Genomic DNA, 26,679 nt, shown 5'->3' on the forward strand with positions numbered 1-26,679 from the left:
GCTTTGCAAAATCTATTCTAACCAGAAACTGTTAAAGTTTTAATACGAATGGCATATCAAGATCTCCTTTGTTGTGTAATGTTATCTGCGGAAAATGTACTACATTACCTTTCTTCGATACATCCTTCTTTCTACAGTAATTCATGCGGAGGAAGACTGAACGGTGTTAACGGTTGTAGATATTCTTCTAGATATTGTAAGTTGATGTTTTCATCTTCCGCACCATCACCACCAACTGTTTCAGCATAGTCTATTGATATGCATTTAAGCAATTTACCGTGTAACCAATCGACATTTTTGGACGCATTTAACCAATTTGTTGTGTAACCGATCGACATTTTAGTCGTTAATTCGTTTGACTTCCTCGTTTCTCGAATTACACGTGTACTCTTTTTTTTTTATCTTGATAACCCTTTGTGATGAAATTCTTCAGTAAGATTTGGACATAATATGTCTTCTTTAATTGGGAACTTAAAGTGAGGAAAACATTAAAATGTATAAGAGCTGAGAGTGCAGGAAGTGTGTCTGACAACAGCATTCACATGAATGAAAGTTGAGAGGACCGTGGTCTTGTTTGAAAATGGTGGCGAGGAGGGCGTGACTTGAAAAAATCTCAAGACAAAAGTGTCGTCTCGCAAGACTTGCACAAAATCTCTCTTCAAAAAAGACTTGTCGCATCAAAGGATTTTTTTATATAACAGAGAGACATACTGTATTTACATATGCTGGGCGTCTCATCTAAAAGGTAGAAGCGTATAATTTTCGGCTCTGGACTATCCCTCTTAAGGGTCCAGCAGCAGTCAGCACACATACTGGGTTTTCACTTGCCTTGGAGTCGCTTTTCCATCTATGCTCTTCGTTGCTTCCAGATTTCCTGGGAAAAGATCCAGATTGAAATCCATGAAATGAATTTTTAAAAGATGTTACATCCTGTGCCTTTGTGTGACTTCCAAAGATCATCCACTATTTCGGGGTGATTGCCTTATAATTCCCTCATGAGATTCTCCTAAAGGACTGCCATGCAGCTTTTTCAACTTGGTTCAACCGGCCCTTGAAATTCCCATCTTGAATTGATTCCCCAATATGAGGTCCTACAAAAATTCCTTCTTTGATCTTGGCATCACTAATCCTACAAAATGTCTTTCTTATATTTGTGAACCTGAGTTAATTTTGATCCACTGCCTTAACACAGTTCTTTGGAATTCTGAACGAAGGTTATAAAATGTTCACAAACACCAATAGATTTTTTAATCTTGAATTTAACTTTAAAAAACTCATGCACATTAATAAGAGGTTATATACTAAATATAAAGCCCTAAAAAGAAATAATTCGCAAACTATGGGTGATAGAAAAAGTACATTTCTGAAATCAGAATAAAGAAAGTAATTGTACTTCTACTGTGATAAAATCGTTATTGTTCAGTGTGATAAAATGTACTTAAAAATCTCTGTTACGAATATAATAATAAAGATATCTCCATTAACCTGGGGAAAGAAGGCCAAAGCTTTCCTCGGAAAGTCAACTTTTCCGGGTTACTTTTCGAAAACTCTTTAAGGAAACATCTGTTTTTATTTCTCTCCCATGTCCCCACGCTGGCTCCGTATTACGGAAATACCGTGTCCGTCTCTAAAGAGATATCCGCTTACCCGGATGCGAGTTCCGTTTACCACTCTAGCCTGCGACTCAGATTTGTGGTTATTGTGATGTAAGCAATTTCTCCAAAAGAAATACATCATCTTACCTAGAAGACCGTTTAAATGAGGCAGGGTTTGGCACCCCGATCCTAGAATGGACAAATCAGATCCGCAAATTCTAAGCAACAAATTATGAGTTTCAAATTACCTTTAAAATATGGCCGCCCAACATCACTGACCTATCTAGCCACGCTGTCGGGTCTGTGGCTCCGGGAAGGCTGTGACATTTCGTGGACATTCCTAGGTGGAACTGCAGTTTCAGTGGCGGAGTATGCTTATTTTCATTTCCGTAACTGCTACTTTTTTACGAGTGTTTATTGTAGTGCGCGATCTGAATTATGACATCGTTCTTCATTAAAAGAAGCCTTTATATTCGGGGTCCTTAAGGAGCGCGTCGGGCAGCTTTTTATTTCGATACACGTTGTCAGGAAGTGCGCCGACTTCGGGATGATGAGACAGGTAAACAGGACTGCTTATTCAGTCTGAACTCTTTAATATTTCGACTGTTTATTTTTTGGTATAATTGTAAGTTTTACCAATCATATGTCTCTTTTTCAAATGTTTCCATAGTTCTGTTTGCTTTCAAGACCACGGGGCAGAATAGCTTGACACTGGTATTCACAAGTCGTGTTTTTTTATTCACATTTGCATAGCGTTATGAAAGTGAAGCTTATCTACAGTATTTAAAGGTGCTACAATGTGTTGCATGTCTGCAATTACATACAGCATTTTTAAGTTTACATTTCTTACTTACTTCCTTCAATAAATAGTGTTATTTTCAACCAGTATATTTTTAGCAGAAGTGGGTGATTACGTTTTAATTGTATGCGAGTGAGCAGGATGCTAACACTCAGTCGTCACCACCGAAGACGGCAGCAGGAGTTAGTCGGGGCAGCCGTTAATGGGGAGTACAAATGGCAGAACAGCTCATACGGATTTTCGCATTCTAGTTTGTTTCCCATGCCTTTCTTTGTTTCGCTTTTTTCATTAAAGGCGGTGGAGTATGGGCATAACTTCATAAAGGCTGGGACGTAACTTAGTGTGATATCAAATTGCAAGAGCGATCTAATGCCAGTGCAGTGGCTTCCGACTTTACAAGACGTTCAGTCCTGGAAGAAGCCCCCGTATAGTTGCAATTAATTATGCAAGCTTTTACTACTGAGGTTTTTTTTTTGGTATCAATCCATACATTATCAACTAGTTATGATAATTGATTTTACTGAGCAAAGCAGTACTTTAGATGTGTATGTATGTACAGTATGTGTGTGTATGTATATAATATATATAGGGATATGTATGTATGTATGTTCTTTTCTATTTTCTGGTTATTTATGAAATTATTTTTAATAAGCTTACAAGCTTACCTTGATGTGTACTCAGCTTGACATTAATTATAAGTATTCAGATACAATTTAGAGAACAAACTTTACGGAAATGTGAATTAAAAAGAAATTTAGCTACTTGTACTTTTTCCATAGCTATAACATATCAAAATTTTGTATAAATTGAAACCAGTGTTCTTTTCTTAAAGCAAAATAAAAAGCACAGCTAATTTTTTTATTTTTTTTTAGCTATTTAAACGTTTTTATTTTAGAATCTTTTAATATTGAATCTAGCACAGTGTTTTACTCAGGGTTATTGTCTTTTGCTGTATTTAATGCCTTTGTATATCCTGTATCGGTTTTAATGTTCTATTCAGGAAACATCTGTATCCAACGTTACATATACCTGCTGTTTCTTTATGAGACTCTGTGAAATGCCTCGAGCCTGGAAAAGGCGCTATATAAAGAAGTTAATTTTTATTATTATTAGAAACAGGATGTTATAATTGCATAGTACTCAATCAAAAATAATAATATATCCAAAGTCTTTTTCTTCTTTCGGTTGCTCTGATTTAGAGGTTGCCACAAAGGGTCATCTGTCTCCATCTAGCCCTGTCTTTTACATTCTTTTCTGCCATACTGACCGCTTCTTGTCTTCCCTCACCACTTCAAAATCAATACAGAGAAGATTAAAAAAGTATAATAGAAATACAAGGCAAAAAAAATGCAAAACTAGATTTATCTAAGAGAAGATTGGGTGCAGAAAAACCCCATTCAGCTTTTTAAATATAATGGAATACATTAATAACATAAGAGAGCCAGTCATATGCCCAGCATACGTCTTGTCTAATAATAATAATGATTTCTTTTCTAATTTGACATAGTGTAGAAGTTCTTCTAGCCCCTGAGTTACAGAAGGTGGGTTTGGATTCTTCCAGTTAAATAGTATACAGTGGTGTGAAAAACTATTTGCCCCCTTCCTGATTTCTTATTCTTTTGCATGTTTGTCACACAAAATGTTTCTGATCATCAAACACATTTAACCATTAGTCAAATATAACACAAGTAAACACAAAATGCAGTTTGTAAATGGTGGTTTTTATTATTTAGGGAGAAAAAAAAATCCAAACCTACATGGCCCTGTGTGAAAAAGTAATTGCCCCCTGAACCTAATAACTGGTTGGGCCACCCTTAGCAGCAATAACTGCAATCAAGCGTTTGCGATAACTTGTAATGAGTCTTTTACAGCGCTCTGGAGGAATTTTGGCCCACTCATCTTTGCAAAATTGTTGTAATTCAGCTTTATTTGAGGGTTTTCTAGCATGAACCGCCTTTTTAAGGTCATGCCATAGCATCTCAATTGGATTCAGGTCAGGACTTTGACTAGGCCACTCCAAAGTCTTCAGTTTGTTTTTCTTCAGCCATTCAGAGGTGGATTTGCTGGTGTGTTTTGGGTCATTGTCCTGTTGCAGCACCCAAGATCGCTTCAGCTTGAGTTGACGAACAGATGGCCGGACATTCTCCTTCAGGATTTTTTGGTAGACAGTAGAATTCATGGTTCCATCTGTCACAGCAAGCCTTCCAGGTCCTGAAGCAGCAAAACAACCCCAGACCATCACACTACCACCACCATATTTTACTGTTGGTATTATGTTCTTCTTCTGAAATGCTGTGCTCCTTTTATGCCAGATGTAACGGGACATTTGCCTTCCAAAAAGTTCAACTTTTGGGAAAATACCTTGTGGACTGATGAGACAAAAGTCTTGGCAATCATTGAGATGTTTCTTACCAAAATTGAGACGAGCCCTAATGTTCTTTTTGCTTAACAGTGGTTTGCATCTTCGACATCTGCCATGCAGGCCGTTTTTGCCCAGTCTCTTTCTTATGGTGGAGTCGTGAACACTGTCCTTAATTGAGGCAAGTGAGGCCTGCAGTTCTTTAGATGTTGTCCTGGGGTCTTTTGTGACCTCTCGGATGAGTCGTCTCTGCGCTCTTGGGGTAATTTTGGTCGGCCGGCCACTCCTGGGAAGGTTCACCACTGTTCCATGTTTTTGCCATTTGTGGATAATGGCTCTCACTGTGGTTCGCTGGAGTCCCAAAGCTTTAGAAATGGCTTTATAACCTTTACCAGACTGATAGATCTCAATTACTGCTGTTCTCATTTGTTCCTGAATTTCTTTGGATCTTGGCATGATGTCTAGCTTTTGAGGTGCTTTTGGTCTACTTCTCTGTGTCAGGCAGCTCCTATTTAAGTGATTTCTTGATTGAAACAGGTGTGGCAGTAATCAGGCCTGGGGGTGGCTACGGAAATTGAACTCAGGTGTGATACACCACAGTTAGGTTATTTTTTAACAAGGGGGCAATTACTTTTTCACACAGGGCCATGTAGGTTTGGATTTTTTTTTCTCCCTAAATAATAAAAACCATCGTTTAAAAACTGCATTTTGTGTTTACTTGTGTTATATTTGACTAATGGTTAAATGTGTTTGATGATCAGAAACATTTTGTGTGACAAACATGCAAAAGAATAAGAAATCAGGAAGGGGGCAAATAGTTTTTCACACCACTGTATATCTGTGTTCTAGTAGAGTGGTATACGCTAAGAGTCTATTTATCCGTGTGTACTTTATCCCCATCTGGGAGTTGCAGTTAATGGATTCGGAGTGGTTGTGACACCAAGACTGTCTGAGAAATGTGTAAAAAATTTTTGTCCCAATTGATGTTAATTTAGTGCTTCCCAAAAATTATTGATCAGTTAAAAATAGAAACAACTCTCTGCTCGTGAAACTCATTGGAACAAATTAGGGTTGTGCACTATACCAAACCAAACTAGAAAAGTACTGGAAAACCCAAATTTAAAACTGTGCCATCATTTAGAGATTTTCTGTACAGAAAGTAAGCATGATCTTTCCTCTCAAACCAAATTCCCTCGACACTTAATATGGCAGTTGTACAAAACCGTCTGATTAGTCGACTTCACGAAACGCAGGTACAAAGGCAAAGCTATTGGAACTTCACAGAAACCCCCCTTATTACTTCAATGTAATAAGAACTTCAAGGCCCCAATCCATATTGCTTCATTGAGTTTGGGATTTTTACAGCTTTCAGAAGATAGTGTCGCAAAGCTCCAGGGTGGTGTGCAGTTGTGTGCTGCATCAGGGAGGCCGGACAAAGGGGGTTTTTGGTTTGTAGGGTTTGAAGTTAAACCTTATTTACTTCTGAACTTTTTTTGTTGCTGGTACTGTGGTCCAAAAGCTGTTATTGAATACAAAGTAAAAGTTTTAATATTGATCCAGACAGTTGAGAGTGTGTCCCATAACTGAGCCTTTAATTAGCTTGCTAATTCGTTGGGCCTCTCGAAATGATGTTACCTGCCCAGCACAAAACAGTGTAAAAAATAGTCTGCTTTGCCATATCTTCTAAGATTGAAAAAGAATAATTATATGCATGTCTTTTAATCAGGTGGCTCATGTCAACCGTACAACCCACAGGCTGAATTTGCACCTTAATAATAGGAAATGGTGCGTCTGCTTGAAAGAGTGAAATGCATCCGTTTCTGTTTTAGGTTTGACGCCATATGCTTTAAGAATGAACACGACAGGGCCAATTGTGTAAAGAAGTTGTATTAAAGAGGCACTTTACATAAATCTCTTTTGCCACAAGTTCCATTTCAGTGCTGAAAGTTAATGTTTTGGACGGTGGGTTTTGTGGTGTTCTTCACTAGTAGCGGTGCATGAAACTGACCCAGGTTTGACAAGTTTTTAAAACGGGGCCAACATTAGTGCTGGGCAGTATACTGGTTCATACCGAAAACAGTTTTTTATTTTTGTTATGATATGGATTTTTCTTATACCGCAACACTGGTTTAAATTGTCTAAACGTTCGGAATGTGGCGCAGTGGGAAATTGTTTAAGGGGGACCTTTTTCACTGCTACACCGCTAAACACGTGCAACGGAGTACATGCGGTAGTGGAGGTATTTCGGGGTGAAAATGGACAGAGAACATTCCGAAACTGAAGCTGTAGCAGACGATAAAGTTGAACATGATGACACAGAAGAACTTTTGCTGGAAAAAGGAGCAGTGTCTGTTGTCTGGAGATGCTTTGGATTTAAAAGGTTGGATTTGGACCATTATGTTCAAATGTGTGAATACTGTTTCTATACTACTGGATAATACTGCAAGCCAAGTTGTACTTGTTTTTTTTTTTTCAATACAGTGTAATGTACCTGGGTGCTGTGTAATAGTGTGACAACATGTTGACTTTATTCTTGCAATTTCCACTTTAATCTAAATGCTTATGACGAGAATAAAGTCGACATGTTGACTTTATTCTCAACATTCCTACTTTATTTTCGCCGTTTGTCTAGATTAAAGTCGACATGTCAACTTTATTCTCGTAATTTGTTATTAAGGTAGAACATTGTAAACTAAACTTCATCTTAAAATGAATATTTAATTTACTAGATTTTCTCAAACCCCGTCATAAGTTATGTAGCACTGTGGAGGATTGCCGGCTTCCCAGTCCGGCCCTCACCCCCAGGCCGCTAGGAGGAGCCCTCCGGACAGCATATTCGTGCCCCGAGTTCCAGCAGGGCCTCATGGACTATGTAGTTTTTATACACAGCCCTGCTGGATACCTTGGGGGCCACCAGGCATGCTGTAGGGGGGCTCGTAGGCTCGCATGTGCCCTATAACCCGAGAGTACGTCATGGTCATGTGACAGGAAGAAACGACGTGCTCCCGGATTGAAGAAAAGGACTGTTTACCCTGACCCGGAAGGGAAAAGGAACTGTGGACTGTTGAACGGGAACACCTCCGGGTCAGGGTGTATAAAAGGACTCTGGGAAGCCCAGTACACTGAGCTGAGCTGGGAGGTAGGGTGACAAGTGTCTGGGCGAGGAGGATTGGTGATTTATAGAAGAGTGTATTGGTTATATGAGTGTAATGTGGAGAGTGCTTGGTGCACTGTATAACAGAAAAATAAAATATTGTTGTACTTTTACCTCGTGTTCAGAGTGGTACCTGAGGGTTCAAGAGGTGGACAAAAGCCTTAACTGCTACAAGCACATTAAATGCTTTGTGTTAAGTGTTCCCGGAGCCATGTTAATCGCTACTGCTTCTTAAACGGACTTCCTCTTGCACTAAGAGGAGGCACTGGCAGCACACACAATACATTAATTTCATGATTTTCCTGCTCCCTGGACATTTAGAATGCCAAGATACTTTATATAATTAAGAAATGCATTAAAGCAGGTATTAATCATGTGGGGGCACGGTGGCGTGAAGGTTGTACTGCTACCTCGCAGCAGTGGGGTCCCGGGTGTTCCCTGCCTTGAATTTGCATGTTTTTCTGGTGGGTTTACTCGGTGCGCTTCAGTTTCTTTTCAAAGTCATGTAGGATGTGGGGTTTTGTTATGCTATATTGACCCTGCTAGTGTATGTATTTCTCGTATTCACCCTGAGATGTGCTGGTGCCTCGCTCAGGATTTGCTCCTGCCTCGCACACAATGCTTGCTGGGATGGGCGCAACCCTGAATGGACGGCATAATTAAACATGTATAATGATGCCATAAAGTTCCCTACACTGAACGTAGACCTGTGGACCCTTTACTGCGAAGGAGCAGCACTACCGCCACACTGCCGTGCATGTTTAATACCTGCTTTAATGCATTTCATCCTGAAAATGATATCAAGTATTTATCTTCGCATTCTAAATGTTCACAGAGCAGGAATATCATGAAGTGAATGGATTCTGTGCGCCGATCGCTGCTTGCGCCTCCTCTTAGTGTAGAGGAAGTCAGTTTAAGAAGCGCGTACAGCGATTAACAACTGGGTCGGGGAACACTTAACACAAAGTATTTGATGTGCTACATTAACTTATGACGGGGTTTGAGAAAATCTAGTAAATTAAACATTGATTTTAGGATGAAGTTTAGTTTACGACATTCTACTTTAATTACAAAATAAACTATGAGAATAAAGTCAACATGTCGACATATACTTTTTTTTTCTTCTTCACCGTGGCCCTAATACGATTCCGTAGGGCTATACCACAAATAGCATTATAAATGCAAGTTTCAGTTTTATTATTTATGTATATAGCTTAGCTTGAAGCAAGGTCCATATTAATGCAGTTTGCCTTAATGATGGCTCAGTTGGTAAACATGTCATCACCAAGTTGCACTTGTTTTATTTTATTTTATTTTTATTTGGTTAATACTGTACTGTGTAATGCACCTGGGCTTGAAGTAATAGTATTATTACTAGAAGTTGCACTATTATTTATTTTTATTGTTGTTCTTAGTTTAAATATTAGGCAATTTAAAGTTGGTAAAATTGTTTAAAAAGTCACTTTAACGTGTCAGTGGACAGAGATTGTTAACATTAACAGAAAGTGTAGTTGGTTTACAAAAAAATATTTACTCTTTATTCCTTTTCTAAGACATGGTCAGTGCAGTACAACTTTTGACAAGCACCTCTGGATATTTTACTAAGTCTAAATGCCTCTTTGGATGGTTGAAAATACTGTATGTTGTCAAAATTTTAGTTTAAGTTGTTTGCAAAATTTCTTCAATAAAAAGGCTCTATATTTTGACTGCAGCTGTCGTGCAATGTGATTCCTTCTTTTCATTAGTGCCACCCCCTTGAAAACTATCACTTTATGGGGCCATGCAAACCTGTATTAATACTTGTGTGCACATTAAAATGTTTTTTTGTACAATGTACAATTCTCATGATAGTGGAATAGGTTATTCATAGCCAGTAATTGCCGTGGAAAATGTGGTTAACATCCACTCATGCATGGGGAAAAAAAATACCGTCCAATACCGTGAAACCGGTATAATTTTGAAAAATACAGTGATATAGAATTGTGGTCATACCGCCCAGCACTAGTAGTAATGCATTTCATGTGTGATTGCCATTTTCGTGCCATTATCATTAGAATATAGTCCAAGTAGTACTTCAGAGGGTGTAGTAACAGTCTGTTCCAACTCTGCTTTAAGACGTGCAGAGAGTTTTTAATTAATCGGCAGAAGTTGGGACACCTGTGCAAATTGTTGGATTCAACTTGCAACGCTTCATTTACTTTAACTGCCGCAGAACATCTGTAGGCTGTAACCTATTATTTTGTTCCCTGAAGAAGGCCCATTTGTAATATTCTGAAATTTCCCATTTTTCAGTTTTCGCTAACCTAAACTTTAAATTTAAACCTCTGACAGTTTACTGCTTACCATTTCCACCATTTTAGGTCATACATTGCATTTCAACTGAATAAATTTGAAGAAAAGCTGGAAAAATTGAGGTGTTCCAAAACTTTTGACTGGTAGTATTACTTGCACATGGAGAAAATTTAAATCAGTGTAGACTTCTGTTGTTACTCTGTGAGGAATTTAAGCCTGAATGTTCTTCAGTTTTCTTTTTTTTGAAACCGTAGGCATTAAATTTGGCAATTAAATTAACATTCAAATATACTGTGTTTCCAGTAGATGGCACTGCAGACCCTGAAACCACAGACACAACGATGCAAACACACATCTTACGTTCCTAAGACCTTTTTTATTTATCACAGTATCTTTACAGGTTTTCCTCTACTGTTTCTTTCTCTTCTTTCCTCCACTCTCCTACAGGGAAAACTTGTACACCAATTTTCAACTCCCAGCTCATTCAAGAGAGGGCAGGTGGCTTCCTTTATGTCAGACCTAAGAGTTCTTCGAGAGACAAATCAGTACATCCAGGAAGCACTACTAGGTCAGGCAGAACTGCTGTGTCATATGGGAGTCTTTTTTTTTTCCCCAAGAAGCGCCCCCCGAGGAACACAATAAGGGTTCCATCCTGAACTACAAGTCTCGTGCAGCCCTGCGGGTGTACAAATTGGAGACAGACCAGAGGAGCATTGCCACCCATCATACTGGGGAAATGACTCTTTCTGGTAGGCAGCTACCCCATACATCTATTATTTTTTTTTTATCCCTGATTGTTAAAGAGAAAAGGACCCATCCCAGCTAGGATATGCTTCCATCCATGCTGTACTTCTATAGTGGCTTCCCGAACGGGTAAGAAAACACCCTTCATCCCAGCCAGGATGTCAGTCCATCAGTTAATGGCTATTACAGCTGTCAGTAACACTATAAATTATTGCGTTTTTTTTCTACAGTTTAGGTGGTATTAAGTAAAGGCAGAATACAAATTAAAAATTCAGTTGTCTCCTAGAAATCAATTTGATATATTGACGCATGTCCTGGCAAGTGGTAATGACTCCACGTGTCTGAAGGAGTATACTTCCTCTTTAAGCGGCAAATGTGGACAGCTATTGGCCATGGCACCAGACTGTAACCACAAGGACACTGACCTGTGATTTATTTTGTGACTCTGAGTCACTGATGCCTACTCTTGCATACTCTGCAGAAATCCAGAAATGTGCGTTCATCATATAGCCTAGGGGAACATGGGCAGTGAACCACAAGACTGCCAGTTGAGCTTCCACCTCTGACTTAATACGCAACTATAGACCAATCGTGTGATCTGCCAGAGCATACATTTTAGAAATCTGAAACCACTGCATTATTTACTCCTGTCTTTCAAACTACTGTACTTTAGTAGTAAATCATATTCATGTGAATTGAATCAGCCCTGCACCAGGGAGGCTTTACAGCCATCTTAACCACATGTGAGCTTGTTTGATTACAGCAGTCAATGAATCTGGAGTAATTAAACATTATAAGAATTTTCATGCAGACAGCTGGAGGTGGGGCCCTTTTATGGAGGAGAGTTTGTAGAGCCCCCCCAACCCCGCTTTTTTATCTAGGAGCGCCACATCCCTTTTAGGCTGCCAGTTTTACCCAAGCACTCGATTTTATTTTGTTACGAAGTGTCTTGAGATTATGAAAAATCATTCTGTACCAAGACACTCTCTTGTTCAGTGAATTTGGGCTTATGTAAACTATTCCACACTGGTTAGGCTTTTTACTTTGCCAAAAATAAAATGATCGTTCATTTCTGTGCCTTTTCAGATCTCGGATGACACTGAAGATGTGTCATTGTTTGATGCAGAAGATGAGGAGACGAGGAAGGTTAGGAAAAAGAAGATAAGGTAACAAGCACCCACTGTACTATTGCTGTTTTACCTTTTAAAGCAGGGACCCCCAACTCTGGTCCTGGAGGGCCCCAGTGGCTGCAGGTTTTCTTTCTAACCCTTTTCTTAATTAGTGACCTGTTATTATTATTATTTTTTTTTTTTTGCTAATTAATGTATTTTGAATTAATTTTATTTAACTTGCTCTTAAAGACTCGACCCCTTAATTGTTTCCTTTTCCTTAATTAGGAGCCAAACAGTAATGAGATACAAAATGAGCCAAAACTGTGTCCATCATGCAATATCTGAAAATAAAGAAAGGTGAAGAACTCAGGAATGTTGATCTGCTCAGGTCCCCGAAAAACATTTGAACAGAGTTCTTAGAAAAGAGAAAATCAATAATTTCGGAAATGTATGTCATGGCACAATGAGAGCAGCAGCAAGCTATGGCATTTAAAGAACGGGTTTAATTAACAACAAGAATCGGTGCCTAATGAAGCAACTGGTTGAAGTTTGAGGCCCAGACTTTGTTGGTCTTCTGTTGGCTCACTCCACATTTCATTTCTGTTTGGGTGCCATTTAAGGAAAGAAATGAAGCAATTTGGAGGAATGATGAAGAAAGCCAGGGGAACAAATTCTCAAAAACAAGTCCATTAAAATGAAAGGAAAAGGAATTAATTGGCTGCAAAAACCGGCAACTAATTAAGAAAAGGGTTGGAATGAAAACCTGCAGCCACTGTGGCCCTCCAGGACTGGAGTTGGGGACCCCTGTTTTAAAGTTTATCTAATTTTAAACATTTTCTCTCCACTAGTCGTGTACTGTTTGTCACTTGAAAATGGCCATGTAGTCGAGTTACTGAAAAAGCTGTAATCGCCAGGTCATGGGTTTTGAATAACCAATCCGAACCACTTTATTAGAGGTGCTTAAGCTGTTCTCGCTCTATACGTGTATTTGATGTTGCTACAATGAAGCTATGCATTTTTATAACATTCTTGTTTATCATGTGAGTGGTGATAATGTTGCATGTTGGTGGGACATAAAAGTAAGAATTTTACTGTAGTCTACACACCTGGTGGTACTACTACTGTTTATATATTTGAAGTATTTGAATAATAGGAAATCAGTGCAGTTCTGAACCCACCCACCATCGTGGCTTAAGCATTCTAAGCCCCAGGTTTGCTGGCTTAATTCTCCATTTCTGACACCTTTTGTGGCTTTGAGCAATTCCCCTTTTCTGAAGAACTTCAGAAGCAATTCACTGCACCACACTGGCACGTGGTGCATTTGTGAGTTCACATGTCAATTCTCCTACTGACATTGTGTGACCACTAGCAAATTACTTCACCTTCCTGTGCTACGACTGGGGAAAAGGTGGGGTGTATTGGAGAAAATGTAAACAATTATATCTCTCAAGATGTTGTAGCATTGTGCAGTATGCCAGCACTAGAAAAGTACCAAAAATCCCAATTTACTTCAAGGGGGATGCACTCTGATGGTGCAGAGCACCAGGGATGCTTCAGTAAGACTGGGTAGTTTTGGAGTTATTTGTTTCAGGACCGTTTTGGTACTGGTTCTGAGGTCTGAGTACTGGTATCGATACCAAAGTCAAAATGTTAGTACCAATTCAACACTATAAAATGTTGTAGGTTGCCTTTGGATAAAAGCATCAGCCAAATAATAAGCAATAACATTTCAGCTGTTGAAGTGTGAAAATGGAGGTGCTTTACATGTCAAAGACTTTGACTCTGGTCTTAAGCCTTTTAACTGTAAGACTCCAAGTCTGTCCACCACTGACTTTGTCTGCCCTCCCTGATTGTCTTGAGATATACCTCTATAAGTGGTATGGTGATAGTAGTTACTTTGGAATGATGTTACATATATAAATATGTAGCCAAGTGGCTAAGGTCTTGACCTTTCCTCTGTGTGTGTGTGTGTGTGTGTGTGTGTGTGTGTGTGTGTGTGTGTGTTATCCTGCCTGTGCTGTAACCGTAGATGTATCGAGACAATTGTGAAGTTCAGAACAGCAGCCACTGTGGAAATACTTGATCTAAAGTATTATTTACCTCATGACACCGATAATGCTTATCTTTTTTTTCTTTTTTAAGGCATCCACTGGCCTCTTTCTTCCATCTTTTTTTTCGAGTTAGTGCTATCTTGGTTTATTTGCTATGTGGCATTTTCAGCAGCAGCTTCATTGCCTGCATGGTAGCCATAATCCTCCTCCTCTCCTGTGACTTCTGGACAGTAAAGGTTAGTGTCTTATTTATAGATGTTTTAGGAAGACAGAATGTACATGTGATGGTATTTACATGACTAGTATTCTGCAAGGCCTTTGAATGAATTGTGTGTTTTAAAATTAGATTTTTAGATTACCACCCAATTTAAAATAATTATCTATGTAGTTACATAAAGGGAATTTGTTAGCGGGTTTGTTTTTTTTTTTGTTTTTTTTTAAGCACGATTCATCTAACTCTACTCTATCCACACATATTTATCACCCATATACAAGGTTTTAAAGAGACTAGGGGGCTCTGCCCCTGCTCGCTTCACTCACCAACCCCAGGGCCTGCGCTATGCGCTAGCCTCTTTGCGGTTCTGCCACTCGTGTATGGGGAAGCGGTTGTACAATTTAAACAGATTTTTATTTCCATGGGAATTGTTACATATCCATAATAGAACTATTTTACATTACAGTGAGTAATTAACCATATTAAAAAAGAGTAAAACGTAATAATTTGAAAGTAAATTATGTCTCATGTTGCATTAGTTATTCGTGGTGTAATAATATTTAGTACTGTTTGGCTTTGAAATTTACACGCAAATACATTTTAAACTTAGATTTTTTTTTTTTTTTTACTGTAAAACTTAATTGAAAATCCATCCATCTATTTTCCAACCCGCTGAATCCGAACACAGGGTCACGGGGGGGGGGGGGGGTCTGCTGGAGCCAATCCCAGCCAACACAGGGCACAAGGCAGGAACCAATCCCGGGCAGGGTGCCAACCCACCGCAGTAATTGAAAATAGTTTTTTGAATTAAACTTTCGTCAATATCACATTGAATTTTGATTCTGTGTTTGGACTTTCATTGTGACAACGCAACGTATAACTGCCTGTGATTTGAATTTCATTTCTTTCTCTCTATTAAAGAAAACGACTTTTTTTGAATGCTTGGCTCTGATTTGTTAATTGTTTTTGCAAAAGCTATTCTAATGGGAAACTGTTAACCTTTTAATACGAATGTCACATCAAGATCTCCTTTGTTGTGTAATGTTATCCGCAGATGTACTACATTACTTTTCTTGGGTACATCCTTCTTTCTATAGTAATTCGTGCGGAGGAAGACTGGACAGTGTTAACGGTTGTAGATATTCTTCGGAATGTTGTAAGTTGATGTTTTCACCTTCCGCACAATCACCAACCAACTGTTTCAGCATAGTCTATTGATACGCATTTAACCAATTTGCTGTGTAATCGATCGACATTTTTGGCGTTAATTCATTTGCCTTCATCGTTTCTTGCTGCTAGGATTGCCCGTGTACTCATCTTTTCTGTGATGAAATTCTTCAATAAGATTTGGACATAATACGTCTTCTTTAATTGGGAACTTAATGTGAGGAAAACATAAAAATTTATAAGAGCTGAGGGAGCAGAAAATGTGTGTCAAAAGCATTCTCACGAAGGACCGTGTTTGTTGCAAATGGTTGAGAGGAGGGCAGGACTTGAAAAAAATGTCATTGGCCAATGTCTCAACTCACGGGACTTGAAAAAATCTTCCAAAAAGACTCATCTCGTTGCAGGATTATTTTATTATAATAGAGAGATATTTGAGTCTAGACCTGTTCTTACTACTCCCTGTAAGTAGCTGATGATAAAGTGCTGCTTAGTACCATTTTGCTGTTTTTATTGTACAGTATGTAATACAATTGTTTTTTATGTCAAGCATTTAGAATCTAAGAATGTAAGACACATATGAGAAAAACAACACACTTGTTTTTTTGCTACAAAACTAAGCCGTTCCTGTGTAGCAGAGGCATAAGTTGACATATGGTGCTTTAATACATACTTTCACATTGTAAAGATAAGCAGTTCAGAGTTTGTTTATTCTTATTTGCTGATGGGATAGCCTGTGTCTCTCCGCAGAAATGAAAGGTATTAAGGGACGGGTGAAGGAGTTGATGCTACTCTCCTATACTAGCAAACACTGCTTTACAATATAATGCCATATTAGTTTTCTGGAGTTTTCATTGCTTCAGAGCTTCATTCACTTGCAAATAATACTTCCTTAGAGCCATTCTATACATTAAGTTGGTTATTTATTTATTTTTTTGGAGCATATCATTGTAGCAATAGGAGATTTTTGAACTGATACTACTACATTCAAAAAGTTTCCGCACTTTTTATTTAAACTCTATGTAATAAGAATTTCAAAAACAACTTGCATCACTTTTCTATATAGTCACCTTCCTTTGCAATGCAATTTTCCCAGCAAAGTACCCACTTTTTAATGCCTAATTACTACTGCTCAGGCCTTAACGGTTTCCAACGAAAATACAAATGTGCGCAAACTTTTTGAACGTTCCTCGTATTTCACCAGTGCTGTCTTGCATGGACAGTAATTTATTTCAGTGATTAATATTAGAGTACCCACTCAAGGTCTCAGTAGCCAGCTAACGTAGGTTGACAGAATATTTTATTTTGATGCCTTGATTTTTAGAAAGCAACACTCCCTGACCAAGATTCAATCCTTATTGTGGGCACCATAAAAAAAATACTGATTTTTACCATACAAATTAACTGGGATCATGGATTCTCATACTTATGGTCCTTTGTGATTAGTTGTGCTAGCTTCATATGATTCTGATTTCTGAAGCATGTTTTCTTTTTTTAATAGAATATAACTGGACGGTTAATGGTTGGATTACGATGGTGGAACCAAGTTGACGATGATGGAAAAAGCCACTGGGTATTCGAAGCACGTCAGGTGAGAATTTTTTGAGGTGATTGCAATGTGTTAAAGATGCTCTGATTGTTTATTAAAAAAATAATAAAAATTAATGTTCTCCATTATAACAAACTAATTTAATTCAGATTTTTATTTTTGATTATCCTGGAATGATTAAATGAGCATCATAGCAAAACTACCTTCTCTCTCGTCCCTTAATTTCTCCATTTTGTATTTTTTTTTTCCTTTTCAGAGCTCTGCTAAAGGTGCAAAAGTAGCTTCCAGCGCAGAGTCACGGATCTTCTGGCTTGGTCTGGTAGTTTGTCCCATCATTTGGGTTGTCTTTGCTTTCAGCACTCTCTTCTCCTTCAACATAAAATGGCTGGTGAGTATTATTTCGTTCAGATTCAATGTATTAAAAATGAACAGAATGCAGACTTAAATGGCTTTCGACTCTGAAAATTAAATGGTGTTAAAGGGAAACCGATATGAACATTGGGAATACATGAAAAATACTCAGATGACAGCTTTTAAAAGAAGTCAAGATCTGGCCACTGCTAGATGACAGCGTTTTTTGGCTATTATTCAGCAGAACCCCCTCTTGTAGTGCTGTTACATTTTTATTTTAGCATTTATTTGCATATATTCCATTGTGCATTACGGTTTGTAATTTTCCATGTTGTAATTCAAAGTCTCTAGTTAAAGCTGCGTAATTTTGTATTTTGCTGTATTACATTGCATGCTTTTACAGATTGTCCTCTTGGATAACTGAGTGTTATCAATAAACCTAACAAACTTCTGCTGGAGAAAAAGTAATCTTTTCTATTTCAAATACGGTATCGACTGTCAAGCCTTCTTTTCAGTGGAAGGAGCCATGCAATGCGTGGATCTCCACTTCCTAAATGTCTAGTGATGGGTGTGCTTTATGGCTTCTTCTTTAAGTGTCCGATTCGACATGCTCACATTATTAAAGAGAAAGGAGAGTTTTGTGTACTCTTGTGTCTCATTCTCTCTGTAAAATGTGGTTGTGCTATGGGAGTTTTGCACAGGGTAGTCGATTGTGATTGATTAAACACAATACACACAGTGACAACTGCTTTTGCACTGTCAAAGACTAGAACTATGACACTGACAGTCCATCTTTCCATTATCGAACCAATATAATTCTGAATTCGGTTCAAGTCAGCTCACAGAAAGCCTTGACTACTTCTGGCAGCAGTAGGCTCAAGGCAGGAGCATTTTCTATAAACCAGAGTACTGCGTGTCTTTACAGGTTTCATAAGTGAAATGCAGTTAGAGAGAGCCTGCCCTTATCTACAAGAGAAATATTCAGCAAAACCTCCGCCTTCGACACAATCCTTCTCACTGTCATTTTTCAGGTGCTTTCTTTTCTGAGTGGCTCAGCAGTAATCGTGTCTCACTTGTACTGTCTTCCATTTACCCTTCCTTCAGTACTTTAAACTATTTTTAGATTTTTAGCTTCCTGAACGACATTTTAAAAAATTTGTTCTTAGTTATGACTTTTATGGATTTCTTTAGCTAACCATATTCCCCTCTTTATGCTGCCATTCAGATTGTTTCTCCATCCCTTGTATGTAGTTCGTTTTTTTAGTCTTGTTATCTGCTGTATTCTGCTTTTGTTTTTTAAATTTCCAAGGATGTACTTGGTGTTTTTCCTATAGTGCAGTAACGGCACGTAACACAGTATCCTTGGGGAGGTCACAATGAGAACGAGTGTTTTCTGACCTTCACCTTCTCCAATTGTAAAGAGCGAGCCCAATATTATACTCGAGGGTTAGCTCATAGAGCCTGTCCCATGATTTTTATTATGAATTTTACGAATAAGCAAAGTTCATTTTAACTCCGCGAAGGTCTATGTGAGAAGGAGGAACCTTTTTTGGACCATTTCTATTGTAAACAGTCCCTCAGTTTAATTATTAGTTGCTTAAATTGCAGTATATCAAGGTATGCAATTCAAGGGCCATGTGAACTACAAGACGCACTAGCTGTGTTACCCGACATCGCCTAGTAAATTTCCTTAGCCAGAGCATTGGTCATAGTGCTGTGGATCAGGAGTTCTGTATTACTAACTGTGTACTTTATTGTATATATTTATTTTTAACCATTACTAGTTTGCCGGAGCTCCTTACTCTTGAACATGCTGTATTCATTTGCCCAGGAGCAAAGCATTTGTGCCACAGATCAGTTCTTGCTTTTCCTATTGGCTGGTCTTGGCTTTTGTTGATGGTCATTGGAAAAAATACAATTTTACAAGACACTGTAATATTTTGATTTCAAACGATTAGCTAGTAAGAATAATACAGATTTGGGGTAAAAATATCACATCCTGTGAATAAGGTAGCATCAGAATTGAATGTAATGCTTTGATAATTAACCTTGTACCAACAATATAAATTCAATCATGGTTTACTTATTACAGACAGCATTGACTTTTATAGACTGAACATTCATGTGGGACATGCAATGAATTGAACGTTTAGAAACAATATTGTGAAATATATACAGTGTCCCAGTGCTTGAAGTGAAAGCAAATCACTGGCGGAACTCTGGTTAGTCTGTTTCTTGCTCCTTCTTGCCATTCATTAATAATTTCACATAACTGATTGGTAGTACGGGAATAGGGGGGTTGAGGTTGGAGCTCTGCTGTACACCAACATTTGATCAGTTTTGAGTTATGGGTACACTGGCAGCAGCCCCCTAAAAAGCAGTGCAGTGTCCACGTTCTGTGTGTTATGTTCATGGGGAACTCTCTTGCTGAGCACGTGTGTAAACATACCAAGGCATGCTGTCACTCCTGACTAGTTTTGTACCCAGGGCTTCAAGTGAGCTGGTACACTGTTATGGCCATTGTTTCTGTTTTGTGAACCAGAGCAGAACAGCTCAATGAGATCTAACTTAGAAGGGGGCACCCTAGTTCTCCATATTATCACGTTTTTTTTTTTTTTTTACTGCCAAGTACCTGTCGTCTTATACCTCATTAGTCAAAGAATATATACTTCATATTAGCATAATCAACCACCCATGGGGGATATAGCCCCACTTCATATTTTGTGTATCTTTTATACCATATTGTAAGGAGTAAGAAGATACTTTTAGATTAGGGAGTACTGCGTGTACTGTGTCTGCCCAAAGAAACAGCTTGTTAAGCACATGTACATTAAGCTCCACAGAACTTTTGTTCTTCCCGTTTGGTTCTGGTAGTGGCCTTCATTTGCATAAAGATGCAAGCCCACACTCTGCGATTCCATCCTTCCCTAAGAAGCGCACAGCAGGAAAAAGGATACGCCCCCTAAGAGTATCCCACTCGTAAAGCATTATTACTGACCGATATGGACAAATAAAGACTATGAAGAAATATTTTTTTGGGGTAAATCAAACCCGTCAATATGGTTTTTAGTTTTTGGGGTATTTAGGGTTTTTTTTTTTTTTTCTGTTTTCCTTTTTTAACATTGATATATCAAAATGCCCTTTCTTAGCAGATACCTTCTTGGCTAGATGTACTGTCCTGCCAAATTTCAGCTTTTTAACTAAACAGGAAATCAAATTTTAGTTGAGTGAGTGAGCGATTCAGTCAAGTTTGCTGGGGGGGGCCAATCCCAGCCAACACAGGGCGCAAGGCAGGAAAAAATTCTGGGCATGGCGCCAGCCCACTGCAGGACACACGCACACACTAGGGACAATTTAGGATCGCCAATGCACCTAACCTGCATGTCTTTGGACTGTGGGAGGAAACTGGAGCACCCGGAGGAAACCCACGCACACATGGGGAGAACATGCAAACTCCACACAGGGAGGACCCGGGAAGCGAACCCGGGTCTCCTAACTGCGTGGCAGCAGCGCTACCCACTGCTCCACCGTGCCACCCAACAATAAGTTAATCCTCTTTAATAAAACCCTTGTGTGCGTCCAGTGTCCATGTGTGTGTGTCTTCTGGTGAAGTGCGCATGTGCGGGGCACGGTGCGGTGTTTTGATTAGATACTTCAAAGGCCGCCTGACGCGTCACACAAGACGGAGAGGGCGGGACCTGTAAAATATCGCTCGGTCGATCCAATCGGATTTCTGTAAATGAGGTAAGACTTCAAACAAAAGGCACGAAAAATCCAAACGGGTACTGAGACGCAGAGACCAGCTTCCCCAAAGAGGCGGGATTAGTGTTTGTTGTTGTGCAAGTGTTCACTCTGAGGATGTCAGATTTGCGATTAAGAAGCCTGGCACGGTAAAGTGTAAAGTGTCAGTCGTTGGAGGGGTTTTCCTAAATATACGAATTTTCATGATATTACAATAAGATGACTTTTAAAAGTAGATTTATTTTCGCGCACATAAAATCCGTTGCTGGGGAGACGCCACACATACAATAATCGGCTGCAAGCCAGCACGGATTAAAATACTTGGCTGGGGAAGTGCACAATACTTGCTGGAGAGACGCCACAATCACAATTATCAACTGCACGCCATACATTACATCAGTTGCTGGGGAGAATCTGCTGATTGCCCACTGTTGTGACAGAAAATTAAACGCATGCTTATTATGATATCAAAGCCAGTATTACTGTCAGAGAAAATTACAGTAATCCCTCCTCCATCACGGGGGTTGCGTTCCAGAGCCACCCGCGAAATAGGAAAATCCGCGAAGTAGAAACCATATGTTTATATGGTTATTTTTAGAATGTCATGCTTGGGTCACAGATTGAGGTTGTAGAGAGACAGGAACGTTATTCAAACACTGCAAACAAACATTTGTCTCTTTTTCAAAAGTTTAAACTGTGAGAACAAAGCAAGCAGTCAAAAAAAAAATCAATAGGGCTTTTTGGCTTTTAAGTATGCGAAGCACCGCCGGTACAAAGCTGTTGAAGGCGGCAGCTCACACCCCCTCCGTCAGGAGCAGGGAGAGAGAGAGAGCCACAGAAAAACAAAGTCAAAAATCAATACGTGCCCTTTGAGCTTTTAAGTATGCGAAGCACCGTGCAGCATGTCCTTCAGGAAGCAGCTGCACAACAGCCCCCCTGCTCACACCCCCCTACGTCCGTGCAAGAGAGAGAGAGAGAGAGAGAAAGTAAGTTGTGTAGCTTTTCAGCCATCTGCCAATAGCGTCCCTTGTATGAAATCAACTGGGCAAACCAACTGAGTAAGCATGTACCAGAAATTAAAAGACCCATTGTCCGCAGAAACCCGCGAAGCAGCGAAAAATCCGCGATATATATTTAAATATGTTTACATATAAAATCCGCGATGGAGTGAAGCCGCGAAAGGCGAAGCGCGATATAGCGAGGGAACACTGTACACGCATTTTACGGAAATACAAACCAGTATTACTGTGAGAGAAAATTAAAGGCACACAATACAGTGACGCATATTACAGCCACATACAAGCCAGTATTACTGTAACAGAAAATATTATGGACGTACAAGCCTATATTACTATCTACTAACAATATGCCACCTAAAAAAGAAGAAAGAAAATGAGCGTAAAAAAAAATTATCAAAGAGAATGCACTACTGTTCTAGCACCCGTTATTGTAACGGGCTTAATGTCTAGTATAGTATAATATTTTTGTGCATGTTTTGTGTGTGCGCTTTTTTTTTTCCCCAATAACATATTACTGATTTCTTCTTTTGGCTGCTACCGTTAGGGGTTGCCACAGCGGATCATCTTCTTCCATAAATGACGTATTATTGACTGTTTTTATAATTTGTTTTGTTTCATTTTTTTTTTTCAGGCAGTAGTTGTTATGGGTGTTGTTTTACAAGGAGCAAACCTTTATGGCTATGTCAGATGCAAAGTGGGCAATAAAACAAATTTAAAAAGTATGGCCACCAACTACCTGGGACGTCAGCTTTTCCGACAGGTATGTATTTTTCTTGTACGATCTAATAAATAATGTGTGTGGAGTTTATTTTTAATTTTTTTTGTAATTTTTTTTTTTTTTTTTTTTTTTTTAAATATGCTTTATACAGTAGATTTCATTGTGATGCTTGATTATCTTTATGATTACAACAAAACTAACAGTTGAATGCAATCTCAAAGCCTGTATAGCCACCAAAAGTTATAAACAAATATGCAGGTGCACGGGTGCAGTGTAAACGCTTAAAACGCCCTGCTTATTTTCTCACAGTAAGTCAGTAGTTAAATTAGAACCTACAGTTTTATAGTTTCAAATCCTGCTCATTTGTAACTTATCCATACTGTATGGCCTGTGTGTAGCCAAGTGTGTAAATGGTATGTAGAAAAAAAAATCAGTTTTTTCCTTAAATAAGCTTTTCATAGAAATTAAATTAGGAAGCACAAGCTTTAATACTTCTGTTACGTTGTAGTTAAAAGTGAGTTTGGCAATGTAAAATCTCCATTTTCCTCTGAAACCCACTTGATCCTCTTCAGGATTGTGTAACCCGGAGCGTACCCTGGCAGTAATGGGCCCTTGATAGGGTACCACACCTTCACGGCTGGAATTCGTTTTTCTTTGAAAACCTGCCCTCTCTTCCTTCCTGCCTCAGTATCATGAAGATAGGAACGTTTTAAGAACTGGTTTAAGATAACTTTTTGTCCATCCCCAGAAACACTCATGCAAGGACATCCTGTATAACTACAAGGCCAGTAGCTTGCAGCCATCTCCCAGTGTCCCCACAGGAACTACACTGTCAAGCCCTTCTTTGTTTAATGGAGTACTTTTAAAAAAGTAACTGTTAAAGCAAAGAAAGGCAAACTGCAAGAAAGCTGACCTCACCAGTCCATGCCCTAGTCATTCAGTATACTTAAATTTAGCATGTTTATATCTTTGTTTTTTTAGGAAGAGTTGCTGGCTTGATTTCACCTAATGTACATTTATGCATTTTAATCAAGATCTTCTACTTTGCTAAGTTGCAAAAAACTATCTTGATATGACTGATTGTAAAGATTAATGCTTCCAAAAATATGTACAAATGTATAGCCTTCATATTTCAATGAAGATCAGTTGAGCGATGTATTATTTGAAAATAAAGGCTTTGATACTGCCACCGATTTATTAAAATGGTAAGGTATTTAACATAAATACTGTATATTTTACTTGCAAATTTAAGACTGGTATAGCAGCGTTTTTAGTGCTACTGCTTCCCAGCTTCAGAGTCCTGGCCGGGGTGCGCTCACTGTGGGCACTGATCACTTTTCACTGTGTCTGCAGGAGTTGTTTTTGTTTTGTGTTTTGTTTTTTCTACTGGAATTCCTGTTTTAATCCCACATTACAAAGACATGTCCTTAGTTTTTTGGGGACTTGAAGTATATCTGATTTGTGTGAGTGGGTGCCGTGATGAAAAGTTGTCCCCATTTAAGGAAAGATTTCACTTCCATTGCTGCTGGAGTAGGTGCTCACTCTACATAATCCTAAACAGTCAGTCAATTTCCAACCTGTTATATCCTAACTACAGGGTCACGGGGGGGGGGGGGGTCTGCTGGAGCCAATGCCAGCCAGCACAGGGCGTAAGGCAGGAATAAACCCCTGGCAGAGCGTATACACACACAGTCACACACTAGGGACAATTTCGGATTGCCAGTGCACCTAACCTGTATGTCTTTGGACTGTGGGAGGAAACCCACATAGACACGGGGAGAACATGCAAACTCCACTCAGGGTGGACTCTGGACGTGAACCCAGGTCTCCTTACTGCCAGACAGCAGCGCTACCACTGCGCCACCGTGCCGCCCTAAACCTAAACAGGATACACAAATTTGAGAATGAGTGACTGAGGTAAAGCTTCGATAGATTTAAATAGTTTCAGGTGTCATTTACTACAAGGTCTTATATTATTTGTTTTTTTTTTAATACTTTTATATTAAAGAGATGGTAGCTTTTTAATTGTCATATACTGTGTTTCACACCTGGAGCAGTTCTTCCTTTTTCATTACAAACTGAAAAAACTCCTTATATCCATCTTAACTTCATGCTTAATGTGACTTGGTACTTTTAAGTTTGTGCTTTGGCCTGTATGTTTAATATATGACCTACAGTTGAGCATTAACTTATTTGATTTTTAAAATTGCTTTTAAATGGCACATTTGAATAGATCTGAATAATGTTACATTTCATTGGCCTAATTCTATGCTTCACTCATTTTTTTATTTGGAAGAGTTGAACACCAGTTAAGACAAATTTGTGGAGTTATTTGTTTGTTTCATCTATCTAAACAATAAAATTCTTGGACACAACTATACTTATGGTTTGTTTCAGTGTTCTATTGGATTAAAGTATGTACCAAAAATAATGTCTGCAAAATGGTTGACTGCAGTGAATGCAACTCTGGCCTACTTGTGTACTGCTTCAGTAAGACAATATGCGGCCAGGAATTTTTAAACCCTTGTTTTCTTGTTAGAATTCAAAAGTCCAGTTAAAGGAGCAGTTGAGTAATAGAATTCAATGCCTTTCTAAGAGGCTGCCTTCACTGGATTGTCAGTCACAGCTCACCTACTGCATTTTTAAGCTGAGCAGTGTGGGCCCTTGACTGTTCTGTATGTGGAGCATTTGCACTGAAGGCTGTGGGCAGTTTTTATTTTCTAGTCTACAGCACATTGTTACATTCAACATGAAATCTCTTCAGTGTCTGTCTAAATAACCATGTTTTTCTTTCTGTGTCTTTAACAGGCAGCTTCAACTGAAAACGAGTCCTGAGGAAAGCCTGTGGTTTAACTGGTGTTTGCAGATACAAGAACTGTAATATAAATGTAACAAATGATATTTTCTTAAGAGAATCTCTTTAAGACATATTTTGATGAAAGTTTTTTTTTTTTTTGATAAAGCTCTCTGAATTGAAATGTTTTGTCAGGATTTGTGAATAGGGGTGCTTGGTATTTTTTAATAGTCACACATATATATATATATATATATATATATATATAATGAAATGGATATAAGCTACCGGTCACTTCTTTAAACTTCTGCAATTGTCAATTCCTTACTGTCAAATTTTGGGACTTTACCTGATTTGCTGTTTGTTGCCCTTACAATCATGGTTTCTTTCATTTTTCTCTCAATTTTTATTTTTTCTTTCTCATAGTATCTTTTTCATATAATTAAAGACAAATATAGGTTAGGTAGGCAGTTGATTAACATTTAGTGTATATTTGTGTGGACAATTTACAAAGACATTTTAATATTGCAGATTTTTACTGTAAGTGTTATGTTTTGGATTTGCAGATGAGACTTTTAAAAACTTTAATTAACAGAGTTAAGAGTTTCTATGAATGGATTGATCTCGGGAGACAGCAGTTTTCAAATAGAATTTAGATCATCAAACACTACATCATTTTGAAATAATGTGACCAGAGAACACCAGTTTCTAGCACTTATTTCTGCTTTATTTACTGTCTAATATCAAGCCCGTATTTGATGTTTGAGGCGTACTGTATTAGATTTTCAGTATGTCTCAGACAATAGTAATTACTTTGTTTTAGTGAAAAATATAAAGAGAGAAGAGAGTGTTAATTTTTATAAGTTTTAAATTTGAACGCTTTCACAATGTATGAGGTGTGGGTAAATGCTCATGACTAAGCATCCGCATTTATTCTCTCTTTGGCAGTTTGCAAGTAATACAATTTTTTTTTTTCTAATTTCTATATTGTGGATAAAATCAATGTGTAAATATTTATTTATT

The 26,679-nt window shown here is 38.5% G+C and overlaps 1 protein-coding gene across 2 annotated transcripts; it reads left to right on the top strand.

Moving 5' to 3' along the window:
* The first annotated feature begins 1,911 nt into the window (after window positions 1-1,911).
* On the top strand, window positions 1,912-25,811 carry tvp23b (trans-golgi network vesicle protein 23 homolog B (S. cerevisiae)). Of its 2 annotated transcripts, none has more exons than XM_028792887.2 (7): window positions 1,912-2,154; window positions 12,030-12,109; window positions 14,198-14,342; window positions 16,986-17,075; window positions 17,290-17,421; window positions 22,776-22,904; window positions 25,671-25,811. In XM_028792887.2, the coding sequence occupies exons 1-7, from the start codon at window positions 2,143-2,145 to the stop codon at window positions 25,695-25,697; spliced, it is 615 nt and encodes a 204-aa protein (XP_028648720.1). In that variant the 5' UTR covers window positions 1,912-2,142; the 3' UTR covers window positions 25,698-25,811. The 2 variants fall into 2 exon arrangements, with proteins under 2 accessions (XP_028648720.1, XP_051774939.1); XM_051918979.1 differs by having other exon boundaries at window positions 1,943-1,964.
* The last annotated feature ends 868 nt before the right edge of the window (window positions 25,812-26,679 follow it).

This window comes from Erpetoichthys calabaricus, chromosome 14 (assembly GCF_900747795.2).
Source record: "Erpetoichthys calabaricus chromosome 14, fErpCal1.3, whole genome shotgun sequence".
In the NCBI taxonomy this organism is placed as follows: Eukaryota; Metazoa; Chordata; class Cladistia; order Polypteriformes; family Polypteridae; genus Erpetoichthys; species Erpetoichthys calabaricus.